The sequence below is a fragment of the Trichomycterus rosablanca genome, chromosome 17 (assembly GCF_030014385.1).
Source record: "Trichomycterus rosablanca isolate fTriRos1 chromosome 17, fTriRos1.hap1, whole genome shotgun sequence".
In the NCBI taxonomy this organism is placed as follows: domain Eukaryota; kingdom Metazoa; phylum Chordata; class Actinopteri; order Siluriformes; family Trichomycteridae; genus Trichomycterus; species Trichomycterus rosablanca.
The window spans coordinates 1,757,667-1,771,449 of NC_086004.1; the positions used below are offsets into that span (position 1 = coordinate 1,757,667).

Here is a 13,783-nt window from a genome sequence, read left to right on the forward strand (position 1 = left end):
GAGCAACGCGATCCTTACTGTAAAACACAGACGGCGGGTTCTGAAAGAAGTCGTAGTTGCAGCAGAACAGCAGGTAGGTGGTGTAGGACCAGGACATGGAGTAGAAGACCAGCTTCCAAGCACTCTCGGGCATCTTCGCCACGTCTTTAGGCATGAGACGACACCACTGGGCGAACGGCTGAAAACAGAGAGCGAAAAGATCAAACTAAGTTCAGAACCGGCCGGTAATGTGTGTATTTTAATTAATTATATTAAATAAGCCTGAAGCAGGAACACACGGGACCGGCTGCCAATCCATCACATCCAAGCAGGAAAGACATATCACTGAATCCCCACAGACACACTCCAGAATCTTGTGTAAAGCACTTCCGAATGTGACAATGTTACAGTACAGTTGATTGTTTTAATGCGTGTACACACATGATCATATTTTGTTTGATCTTTATTGCACGATCGCAGTGTTCATCATGCAAAGAACCTGCAGTTCATGCATCATCAGCAGAGCAGATCTGCAGTCGCAGGAAACACCTACTGCACTGCTGAAACCTTACTGAGACTGTATGCAGGTATAATAAAGAGAAAGTGAGAGAGCAACCCAGACATACACACATGCACACATGCACACATATTCACAGAGCCACACATGTACATACATACACACTAATATATACACACACACATCACACACACGTACACACACACACACACACACATATTCACAGAGCCACACATACACATACATACACACTAATATATATACATACACACACACACACGTACACACACACACACATATTCACAGAGCCACACACATACATACATACACACTAATACACACATGCATATATATATACACACACACACACATTTATGTATACAAACATGCACACAAATACACACACATAAATACACATACACGCACACACACACATACACGCACAGACACCCATATTACACACACACACACACACATTTATATATACAAACATGCACACAAATACACACACATAAATACACATACACGCACACACCTGCACACACACGTACACACACGCACAAACACAGACACCCATACTACACACACACACACATACGTATATACACATACACACACACGTTTATATATACAAACATGCACACAAATACACACACATAAATACACATACACGCTCACACACCTGCACACACACACACACACACACACAAACACAGACACACGAATCACACACACACACATATTACACAGGCACAAACACAGACACACATATTACACACACACACACACAATTGTTCATCCCAAATCTGCTCAGTGGGGTTCAGTTGGGTGGAGGTCAGAGCTCGGTGGAGGTCACTGGAGTTCCAAAATACCAACATCGTCCAGCCACGTCTTTGTGGACCTCAGTTATATGATTTTTAATGTTTAAGGCGTGGTGTAGTTAATGTTAAGGGCCAATGTCGGGGCCCAACAGAGATAGCTTTACAGTGGTGGGGCTTGATGGAGGGGAGGAGTGTCCACATACTTTTGGCCAGATATAAGTGGTGACACTGAACTGTAAAACACAGAGAAAGGAAGTGAAAAAATAAAGAAACACGCTGCGTTTACTCGACTCTACACACTTCTCAAAACGCAGAACGAGGTTCCTTTTAGATTTACGGTTCTGTTTGTAAAGCGGAAGGACACGAGGAAGTTGCACAGGAAGTTAGCATCGCCAACACGTTCGTACGCGCGGCTCTAAAATTAAAGTGCTATTTATGCACGTCTTTTCAAGAGCCGCTCACAGAGAAGCTCCATTCACTTCCATCCCCTGATGACCGATTATCCGCCTCTCGAAGCGTCACATGACAGGCGGGCATCGTCGCTCAGGCCTGGTGTAATGACAGATGAAGAACGGAAGAATGCGCGGTGTTTAAAAGCGCCACTCTTACCTAATCTCCGGTTTCCCCTGCACTCCGGGGGCAAGATGCACATGTGAAAGGAGGGCAGGCCAAAATGGGTCAGACGGATGGGCACTGCACGGCTTTCTGGTAATCCAGGGCACAGAAATCCTAGGGACTGGAGACGGCCCAGATTTTTGTCTTTGATTGGCCTGCAGTGGTCAGCGCGGTCTCGGAATGACCATGACTATTTTAAAACACTGAGGCATGGACACTATAGGGACAAAAGTATTGGGACACCCTTTCTAATTACAGACACATATATTTATATACACATAGACACACGTATATATATATATATATATATATATATATATATATATATACAGGGGTTGGACAAAATAACTGAAACACCTGGTTTTAGACCACAATAATTTATTAGTATGGTGTAGGGCCTCCTTTTGCGGCCAATACAGCGTCAATTCGTCTTGGAAATGACATATACAAGTCCTGCACAGTGGTCAGAGGGATTTTAAGCCATTCTTCTTGCAGGATAGTGGCCAGGTCACTACGTGATGCTGGTGGAGGAAAACGTTTCCTGACTCGCTTCTCCAAAACACCCCAAAGTGGCTCAATAATATTTAGATCTGGTGACTGTGCAGGCCATGGGAGATGTTCAACTTCACTTTCATGTTCATCAAACCAATCTTTCACCAGTCTTGCTGTGTGTATTGGTGCATTGTCATCCTGATACACGGCACCGCCTTCAGGATACAATGTTTGAACCATTGGATGCACATGGTCCTCCAGAATGGTTCGGTAGTCCTTGGCAGTGACGCGCCCATCTAGCACAAGTATTGGGCCAAGGGAATGCCATGATATGGCAGCCCAAACCATCACTGATCCACCCCCATGCTTCACTCTGGGCATGCAACGGTCTGGGTGGTACGCTTCTTTGGGGCTTCTCCACACCGTAACTCTCCCGGATGTGGGGAAAACAGTAAAGGTGGACTCATCAGAGAACAATACATGTTTCACATTGTCCACAGCCCAAGATTTGCGCTCCTTGCACCATTGAAACCGACGTTTGGCATTGGCACGAGTGACCAAAGGTTTGGCTATAGCAGCCCGGCCGTGTATATCGACCCTGTGGAGCTCCCGACGGACAGTTCTGGTGGAAACAGGAGAGTCGAGGTGCACATTTAATTCTGCCGTGATTTGGGCAGCCGTGGTTTTATGTTTTTTGGATACAATCCGGGTTAGCACCCGAACATCCCTTTCAGACAGCTTCCTCTTGCGTCCACAGTTAATCCTGTTGGATGTGGTTTGTCCTTCTTGATGGTATGCTGACATTACCCTGGATACCGTGGCTCTTGATACATCACAAAGACTTGCTGTCTTGGTCACAGATGCGCCAGCAAGACGTGCACCAACAATTTGTCCTCTTTTGAACTCTGGTATGTCACCCATAATGTTGTGTGGATTGCAATATTTTGAGCAAAACTGTGCTCTTACCCTGCTAATTGAACCTTCACACTCTGCTCTTACTGGTGCAATGTGCAATTAATGAAGATTGGCCACCAGACTGGTCCAATTTAGCCATGAAACCTCCCACACTAAAATGACAGGTGTTTCAGTTATTTTGTCCAACCCCTGTATATATAAACACATACATATACATACATACATACACACTACACACACACATATATATATATATACATACAGTATATACTGTACATGTATTTATATATACACATACTGTATATATATATACATACACATACATATACTGTACATACATATGTATAAACACATACATATATACACATACTGTACATACACACACATATATAATCTAAACTGTAAATAAAGCAACAATTTTGCAGCAACAGTTTAGGGAAGGCCCTTTCCAGCATGTTTCCCGTGCACGAAGCGAGCTTTATAAAGACGTGAAGAAAAGCTCCAGTGTCCTGCACAGAGCCCTGACTCAACAGCTCTGGGATGAACTGGAACGCCAACCAACGTCAGTGCCTAACAGTACAAACGCTGTTTTGCCCAAATGACCGCAAATTCCCACAGACACACTTCAAAGTCTTGTGAGAAGCCCTCTCAGAAGTGTGGCTGTTATTCTAGCTGAAAAAATACAGTCAGGCGTCCAGATACTTTTGGCTGTATATCTCATGTGGTGCATCTACGATCCAACATCCCGTCCTATTATCTGAAGGTATTTATAGGAACGAGCTGCAGTGTTTCCCTGAATCTATTTACCTCTCACTCCAGCCCTGACCCACAGACACACTGGCATCTTATCATTCTGCCAGCCAGCCAGCAGATACCAGCTCCACCCAGCAGGCACGAGACTGGATTACACGTCTGGCCTACAAAGTCAGCCAGTTCCACATTACTGGGATTTGTGCTGGAATATTTGGGACGCCATGGGACGATCCTGACAATCCTGGAAAAATCCACCCAGGGATTCGTTCTGTGTGTCTAACTGCATGTCGGGGATCCCAGTGGGTCCACGCCAATCCCACCAGCCAAACCGTAGGCCGTAGCTATAAATTGAACATTGGAAAGGGGAACGGGACAAATCAATGGGGGAAGGAGGGGGAACCAGCTATTCTGATGGAAACACGGATGGATACAAAAATATTACAATTAAAGAAACACAGACACGGACTGTAACAGAAAGAGAAATGAAAGTGAAGAAAAGTTTCCCCCAATTTAGTCGTATCCAATTCCCTGATCGTATTTCACCTCTACTGCTGCGGACCTCCACTCCTGACCGAGGAGAGTCGTGACTAACACACGACCCCTCCATCACGTGCGCACGGAAAGTCACACTAATCTCTGCTATCCCCCGACTCTATGCAACACCTTCGATCAGCCAGCGGGGGTCATAATTGCAGCAGCAACCCCTCTCTCGGACGAGCTGATCGTTGTCCATTTGGATGCCCGAGATTCAGTGTGAACAAAAATAAATGATTTATTTAATATTAGAAAAAAAAGAAAGTGCTGTGACATTCCAGGGTAATCATTTTATCTAACACACACACACACACACACACACACACACACACATACACACACACACTGGCTACTTGTGAATCCTGTTCTATCTATTCTTTAGTGTATTACAGCACTATTGACGTAAACTGAATGAGGAATTATCTGGGACTAATCCCGGGATTATCCAGGGGGTTTTATATGAGATGGACTTTTACATGCATATAAAGGAAATCCATCAAGATACAACAGAACTAAAGAAGCTTTATTCTCAATAAAACATGAAATTATTAGACATTAGACATTTATAATAAGTGATGATCATGTTGGAAGCTGTGTCAGATAGATGGAGGTTTTGGAGCGGGGTGTGGTCAGGTGTCCATGTATTTTTGGTCGAGAAGTGTCCTGGTTGGCGACTAGAACAAAGATGTTCACAAGTCACAAAATACGAGTCCGAGTCGAGTCACGAGTCATTAGGCTAGAGTCCGAGTCGAGTCCCGAGTCATTAGGCTGGAGTCCGAGTCAAGTCACGAGTCTTTAGGCTAGAGTCCGAGTCAAGTCACGAGTCTTTAGGCTAGAGTCCGAGTCAAGTCACGAGTCTTTAGGCTAGAGTCCGAGTCAAGTCACGAGTCAATATAATCTATTGCCTTTACTTTCCTAGTCATCGTGTAAATGAATGTAATTTCTGTAACAAGAAGGTTCCAGTTAAAAGCTTCAACTGATACGTTTTGTTTTCATTGCAAATTACAGCACAGCGGCCAAAATCCCAAACACAGCAAAATATCCATAACCACTGCTTACCTTAGCTTCTGTTCTTCCAGATGCTATTACATTTATAAGCATGCGTCCCATTAGGAATAGAATCCGTTATTTTGTAAATGTGCTTATAATTAAAAACCTCCAAACTTTTCCCGTAAAGTAAAACAGAAACTTGTTAGAAAGCCGATCGAGCGTTTCATTACCACGTCATCTGTGTGACGCAAACTCATTAGCGCCAATTCTGTAGGAGTGTTCCATGCACCCCAGTTGTTACTGTGAAGTGCACTACGTAGGGTATTCCACCATTTTAAGTAGGGAGCAACGCTTCATCACTACACCAGAAGCTGGCTGGAACATTTACACATTGCGTGCGTTGCGGGTTAAGACGGCCGGAGCGTTATTATTATTAGAGAGCAGAAAATGACACGATCAGAATGATGTCGGATCATATATATATATATATAATTGTCACACATAACTAATGTTGCTGACTTTTGTTGTCCACGAGTCATTTTATTGCGAGTCACGAGTCGAGTCCGAGTCATTTGCAACGAGTCCGAGTCGAGTCTGAAGTCGCTGTGTGTGCAGCAGAAACAGGAAGGAAATGTTCAGAGAGGGCGTAGAGACACGTGTAGTGTTGCGTTTAGCGTGAAAAAAAAAAAAACGAGCTAAAGTGCTGAAATGCTAAAGGGCTCCATCATTACGTGACCTCTCATGAAGTATTAATGCTGCTCTTCATCTTTAAAAGATCACAAATCCTGAATGTGAGGACTAAAGCATCAACGCTGTCCATCAAACACCAACACCAGCATGCTAACAATCTTCTGTAACACCCAGTTCTCCAGATCTGTCCACCAATGCATCAACAAAACCCTTCCTGACTAGTCATATCCAGTTCCCCCTTCTTATTCTCCTCTGCAGTCGTTTTTAACTGCTAGAGACGGAGTCACACAGAGACGCACTACACTCCATGATCCCCCGTCTCTGTGGAACCCATTCGACCAACCCTCCCCACAGACACAGCCAAAGGTTTAACCAACACCAAAATACCAACACCAACACTACTGCCAAAGAGCCAGCAAGCACTCTCCACCGGACACCAACACCCTAACGCTCTCCATCCACCATTAATACTTCAACACCGGTACGTGCACCAGTGTATCAACACCACTTATCTGACACCCACTGGGACCCCTGTCTTCCCAAGGGCCTCGCAATTATCCCACTCACGCTCTCTCTTTAATTATTTGTTTGCACCTATAAATAATGCACCGACGGTGCAACACAACCTGAACGCCGAGCGTCCGGCACAATGGCTGCAGGTTTACAGCCCGGGCAGTGAATGTGAATTCAAGCCGATCCTGGACACAGAGGGAAGGGACCGTTCTTCTCTCCGTCGTCTGTGTGTTTAGCAACATCCCGTGTTTAATAACTCCCATCTGGGTAGAGAATGCCCTGTTGCACCAACAATACGTCCAGATATGAGTCACAGATGGAACCAACATGAGAAAATAATTGCCCTCCCAGTAGACCCGGGTGAACTAGTCCTGCAGTGTCTTATAGCTGGAGGAACATTCGGTTGCTCTGGGTGCAGATCTGGGAGGGCGTACGTGGCTCATCCTCACCACAGGAGGAACAGCAGGGAACCTCTGCAAAACAGCATGGTGTCCACAAACAATAAGGAACTCAAATCAACACAGTCATGGCAGAATGAACCCAAGTTCAACGACCTGGTGTGTGATTTAATCCAGCACAGATGGTTTAGTAGCTCTGATTCATCTAACAGATAAATACTGGCTGGATGTTTTCCGCTGTTCTGGCTCAGAAGCTCGTAAAAGAAGGGGGTGGGATTTGGGACACGCCCACAGTGGGTTGTTGGTGTTTATGCCCACTGTGTTCTGAAGAGGGGATTTGGGACTGTTGGTTTTAAGTCCACTATGTACTGAAGGGGGTGGGATTTGGGACATGCCCACAGTAGACTGTTGATTTTAAGTCCACTATGTACTGAAGGGGGTGGAATTTGGGACACACCCACAGTGGGCTGTTGGTGTTTATGCCCACTGTGTTCTGAAGTGGGTGGCATTTGGGACGTAACCCCAGGGCCCTGCGGCCCTTGGCCTGTGTAGTTAACGGAGTGTGATTTGGGACACGACCAGAGTGAAACGTTGGTTTTTATGTTTGATTTCCTACAATCTTTAATAATGACTGAAACAAGCAGGATGAACCTGGTGGTATGTGGTGAGAGTGAAGATGGGCAGTTGTAGCCTAGCGGTTAAGGTACTGGACTAGTAACCGAAAGGTTGCCGGTTCAAGCCCCACGCCCCAAGCCTTGAGCAAGACCCTTAATCCTCAATTGCTCAGACTGTGTACTGTCACGGTACTGTAAGTCACTTTGGATAAAAGCGTCCGCTAAATGCAGAAAATGTAAATGTAAAAGCCTCTCTCGTTTAGTCAGCGCCTATTTAAACCTGCAACCAACACAAAGATGGTGAGATTAGAACATACTTCCTCCGACGTACGTGAAGCAATCGTCGTTTTTAAAACGTCTGCTCATACAAGCTCATCACAGAGCGGCCGAATCTAAATTCTATTTTGTATAGATAATCAGACCATCAGATCTACCAGACTGGCTAGTGTTCTAATCATCAGGGAGCTGAGAGACGACATCCTTCCCACCCTTTCCTCTAATTATGCCCTCTCGAGCCCCGTCCAGATTTACCATCTGGACAAAAGTATGTGGACGCCCGACAGTGAGCTAGTTAGACGTTCTATTTCAAATCCATGTCTACAGAATTTTGAGTGTTCCTGTGTTTCGGCATAAAAGGCATGTTTGGTTAGGCAGAAATGTTGGACAAGAAGGCTGTACGAACTCCTCATAACCGCTGCAGTTACGACCTCTGCTGGCTGATCCATGGTGCTGCACAGAGACGGGGGATCATGGACATCAGTGCGATACGGATCTCTATATAAACTAAACTGGTGCGGCGCTTGTTAGCAATTGGTGGGGCTCAAACACGAGTTCAATAATTAGAAGTCGTGTCCTAATACTTTTGTCCACACTGGGTCTGTCTGAAAACCTAGTGAGCTGCCTCACTGGAGGCGGGCGTATGTCAGTTTAGAGGCGTCCTCAGTCAGCGGTGAAGGGTCAAATCAGTATAGAGGAGCAATCAGGGTAACTGGACACAACTAGATTAGGGGAGAAAATTGGGACTGAATATATTTATATATAAAAGAATTAAGGTGCCTCAGTAGGAGCATTTTAGAGGATCTAAGAATTTAGACACGCTCTCCACCCAGGAGTGTAGGAGGACATAAAATGTGTCTATGTGGAGAGATCACTATAAAAGATTTCATGCCAAATGATTTGGGCCACTCAGTGACCCCTCACGCCTTGTGCACGGGAGCGCTGTCATCCTAGAAGTGACCACTCACATTATCTTCACCGTATAAATTCGGGTTCTTGGATTCGGCCTCTATTGACCCTTTCGTCTGGGAGGAAGTGTGACGGGAGGGGGGCGCGAGTTCGTCGGGTAACTTTGCATGAAGTTTAGCTTTGGTGGACCATGACGTGAATTTGCATGTTCAGCCAGAATCAAACTGCTTTGTTTTTTTTACTGTGGCACGTCGTCCTCCTAATCGTCTTCAGTAATCACCTTCGTTCAGCGACTTCAAAAATGGTGTAAGTACCTGGAGGAAACCCACATGGACAGGGGGAGACAAAATCCAAAACCAGAAACCAGAGACCAGAGACAGAAGGAAGTCGGGTTCATGAAAAACTGCTGTGTCATCGTCCCACCCTGAAGATGTAAATTCAGATTTAAATCCTGAATTAAAATCACTTAAACCATCGTGGATCTGCCGGGCAACATTTGACAACCAAAATTGCACAAACCACGGTGCCTGGTTTCCAAGAATATCCTATGAATACGTTCAAAAGTATGTGGACGCTTGACCATGAGCTTCTTTTTATACATATTGACCCCATTTGCAGGTCAAAGACACAGGGTGGTGTTGAGGTTTTAATGATAACTGCAGATGTTCTAAAGTTCTTGTGTCTGTAACAAGATCGACAGTGGGTTCAGATTACAGAATCATGCCAGTCTGCCTGCCACTAATGGTCTGCTCCATATGTCCATGTGGGTTTCCTCTGGGTGCTTCAGTTTCCTCCCACAAGTCCAAACATTACTAAACATTGCCCTAAGTGTGTGTGTGTGTGTGTGTGTGTGTGTGTGTGTGTGTCCTGTGATGGACTGGTGACCTGTCCGGTGTGTTTCCTGCCTTTTGCTCAATAAATCAGACCCACCACGACCCTGTGGATAGAACTAGACTAATTATATAATAATAATAATAACAATAAATAATTATTAATAATAACAAATTAATAACAATAATAAATAAATAATTAATAATAAAAAATAATAATAAGGAAATAATAATAGTAATAAATAAATAATTAATAATAATAATAATAGTGAATAATTATTAATAATAACAAAATAATAATAATAAATAAATAATTAATAATAATAAAACATTAAAATAGACTAGAAATGGATGAGGATACGACTGAAACTACTCCAGAGTCCTAACTGACTGCCTTTATATTTACCCATCAGACAAAAAGCCTTTTTTGCAAGATTCTGACAAAGATTGGATCACAATCAGTGTTCCAATTCATCCCAAAAGTGCTCAGCAGGGTTTGGGTTTGGGGTCTGTTTAGGCCACTGGAGTTCCTCTACACCAGGCCATCTCCAAAATGTTGCTACAACATTAGAAGCATTAGCATCATCATTAATAATCATTAAATATTCATTTGTAATCACAAAACTGTGAAGTACCATGTCGATGTTTAGTCCGATTCACTATTTGAAGCTTGAGTTGATGAGGAACGTGACCGCTCCAAATACAAGGTGTGATGTTATGTTAGGTTACAATTGAGCCAATAAATAAGGACCTCGCGTCGTGCATCGCAGCTGGAGGCTCCGTCCACGAGCTGCAGTCGCGTTATGAGCTCGTTTGCATCGAACACATAATGCAACAATCAGATTTTAATCTTTTTAACCTGCACATTTAACTACGAGTGGAGATACATGTGGTTAAGATCGTGTCAGGAAACACAACAGCTAAAAACACACGTATACAGTTGGAGTCTAAAATGAAACGTAGATGTCATGGCAGTCTTGGGCCACGCCTTTGAGTGTAGTGAATGAAGACGAATAATGAGACTGGAAGGGAAGGGAGTGGAACTTTGAGTACGCTGGGCTGGAGATCAGGATCAGGGTGGTTCCTTCTTTATGCTGGGCAGCTAAATACCCGTTTAATTCATTTATTTATTTATTTATTTAGGAAAACAAAAATGTGAAGAGCTGTGGAGGAAATGGGAGTGGGAAGTGGGAGTGAGCATTCGTCAGGATGGAGACGGGAATGATGTTCTACCCGCCTGGTCGCGGTGGCTCTGATTCATTGGGTAAAGGACAGGAAACAAACCACACACACACTTAGGTCAATTTTTAGTATCTCCAATTATCCTGACTGCACGTCTTTGGACTCTTGTGTGGAAACCGGAGCACCCGGAGGAAACTCACACAGACACACAGAGCCGACCATTAGTGGCAAGGCAGACGGGCATGATTCTGTAATCCGAACCCACTGTCGATCTTGTTAAAACCTTGTTAAAACCTGTCGATCTTGCACGCATTCAGTTTAAAACACTGACGCTCGCCTACAAAGCCAAAAATGGACCAGCCCCAAGCTACCTTCGTGGTCTAATCAAATCCCGCTCTGTACCACGCAACCTCCGAGCCTCTAGTCTATCTCGACTTGAGCCTCCATCCAGGACTAAAGGAAGACCATCATCAAGGCTGTTCTCTGTTCTAGCGCCCAAATGGTGGAACGAACTTCCTCTGTCTGTCCGAACATCTGAGTCTCTTGCTGTCTTTAAAAAACGATTAAAAACCCACCTTTTTACTAAACACTTAGGCTGACTTGTACTTATTTACTAACATTTTGTTCCATTCTTTTCCATTTAAAAAAAAAAAAAAAAAAAAAAAAAAAAAAAAAAAAGCAGCACTTTGGTTCTAACAGGTTTTAGCAGATTTGTGTTCTTTGACTGTTGTTTTCCTAAACTTGAGAAATGAAATGTTCACTATAGAAGCACTTCTGTAAGTCGCTCTGGATAAGAGCGTCTGCTAAATGCTAAAAATGTAAATGTAAATGTTAAAACCTCAAAACTGCCCCCTGTGTTTCTAACACTGTGTGTAAACGTTTGACCTGCAAATGGGGTCAATATGTAAAAAAACAAACATCTTACATTCCCATCCGAACTCAAAGTAAATGAAGTCAGTCGTGCACACACAACTAACATCAATAAACCACTTTTATCTTATAAATCACTGAGTTTAAGTCTTGATTGACTTTAATTCCTGCAATTTCACATGATTGAATCGTTCCAAGCCTTTTCTACTCCAGCCTGAATGCCCAACTCATTTCCATTATGGAAACAGCAGGCAAACGCTCGGTCCCTCGGCAGGTGCATGGTAGGTGTGTTTGTGCAGATGGTGCATTTGACTAAAGCTGCTCCATGCAGAGATGGGTCACTGGTGAATATAAATGGTACAGAGTGCGTAACTTAACACATGTGGTCGTGGCTGAGAATGTGCACTTATTGATGATTAATATGTGACCTTTTGTCGCTGAGTGGTGCCCTGTGTACCTCTATTAAAGTAAATAAAGCTGATTGTACAGTATCATGTACCTGACATGACCTTAATGTACAATAAATACAGCAGTACCTTGAAACTGGACTTCAGTTGGTTCTGTGAGTGGCGTTGAGTTTTAAAATCAGACGGTCTGATTGGTTCAGAAAGCGCTCTTTCAACCATTAGCGCCAATTCTTTTTTTTTAATGCATTTCCCTCCCGATTTAGCGACTAAATTTTGTCTTTCGCTGCTGAGAGATACCAGATTGCATCCAAGGAGAGCACGTCGCTATACACGCCTCTTCCGACACGTGTACAGCCCTCCTCTTCTCGCCCCTGCTTTCTGCACAGGTGTCTCTTCCGCCAATCAGGGTCCTTACACAGCGTATGAAGACCCATCCACACATAATCCGGTCCCCACCCTGCAGATAAGGTGGCCAATCTGCTGCAGGCACTGCCAATTATGCCCTCCAGATGGTGCCCAGCCGATCGGTGGCAACACTGAGTTTCGAACCGGGGGGTTCAGCACCAATATATTAGCACCAATTCTGTAGGAGTGTTCCATTCACCCCAGCTGTTCCTCTGAAGTGCACTACGTAGGGTATTCCACCATTTTAAGTGAGATTCCAATCCAAAGGTAACAAAAATGTTCAAATGAAGTGAACTTCATAATGTGTAGGGAGTAGGGAGCGACGTTTCATTAACATAACTAATGTTAACACATGCTCTTGTTGACTCTTGTTGTTTAAGAGTCATTTATTTGCGTCACGAGTCGAGTCATTTGAAACAGGTCCGAGTCGAGTCTGAAGTCGCTGTGTGTGCGACTTACGTGCAACTCGGACTCAGTTCAGTTGTGAACTGAAAATTTTACGTTAGTGATTCAACTAGTAGAAATTATGTCAAGCGATTGTAAAAGAATATTATATTTTAGTCCAGGAATTAAAATTGTTGTTTGCTTTAGTCGTATACATCCTCCTGTATTCAATCTGTTAGAAGCCTTGACTACTAGGATGGGAAATGGGATGGGAGACGTCCAGGGCTTTCGGATGACGGTTTCAAACAGGTACTTTTCATTCCCTGAAAAAAACAAATCCGAGACTATTCCAGACGCCCCCGGTTATTCCAGGTTATTCCGGGTTATTCCAGGTTATTCCAGGTTATCTGTGTTTTTAAAAGCAGGGGCCTGTTTTCATCTCTCTTTAACTGCAGCGCATGTTTGTTCAGCCTAAGGTCACGCAGCTATAGAGGGGGTAGTCGATAGACCCCTTCTTTCAACACAGAGGTTCAGAGAGAGACGTGAACAGAAGGCCAGCGCGGCCCTCCCTAAAGCTTCCCACGTTCTGTGTGGATACAGACAGTGCATGAATCACCGGGTGTTCAGTCTAGTCATGGTACCGTCATCTATAAGCAGCCGGGAGGAGAATAAGATACACACTTAGACAA

At 44.0% G+C, this 13,783-nt stretch overlaps 1 protein-coding gene across 1 annotated transcript in view; it reads right to left on the bottom strand.

The window, feature by feature from the left end:
• Window positions 1-13,783, bottom strand: part of cers1 (ceramide synthase 1) — a 31,564-nt gene that overhangs the window by 8,777 nt on the left and 9,004 nt on the right. Inside the window, exon 2 of the mRNA XM_063012478.1 lies at window positions 19-178. Coding sequence (XP_062868548.1) covers window positions 19-178 — 160 coding nt within the window. The remainder of the gene's footprint in view (window positions 1-18; window positions 179-13,783) is intronic.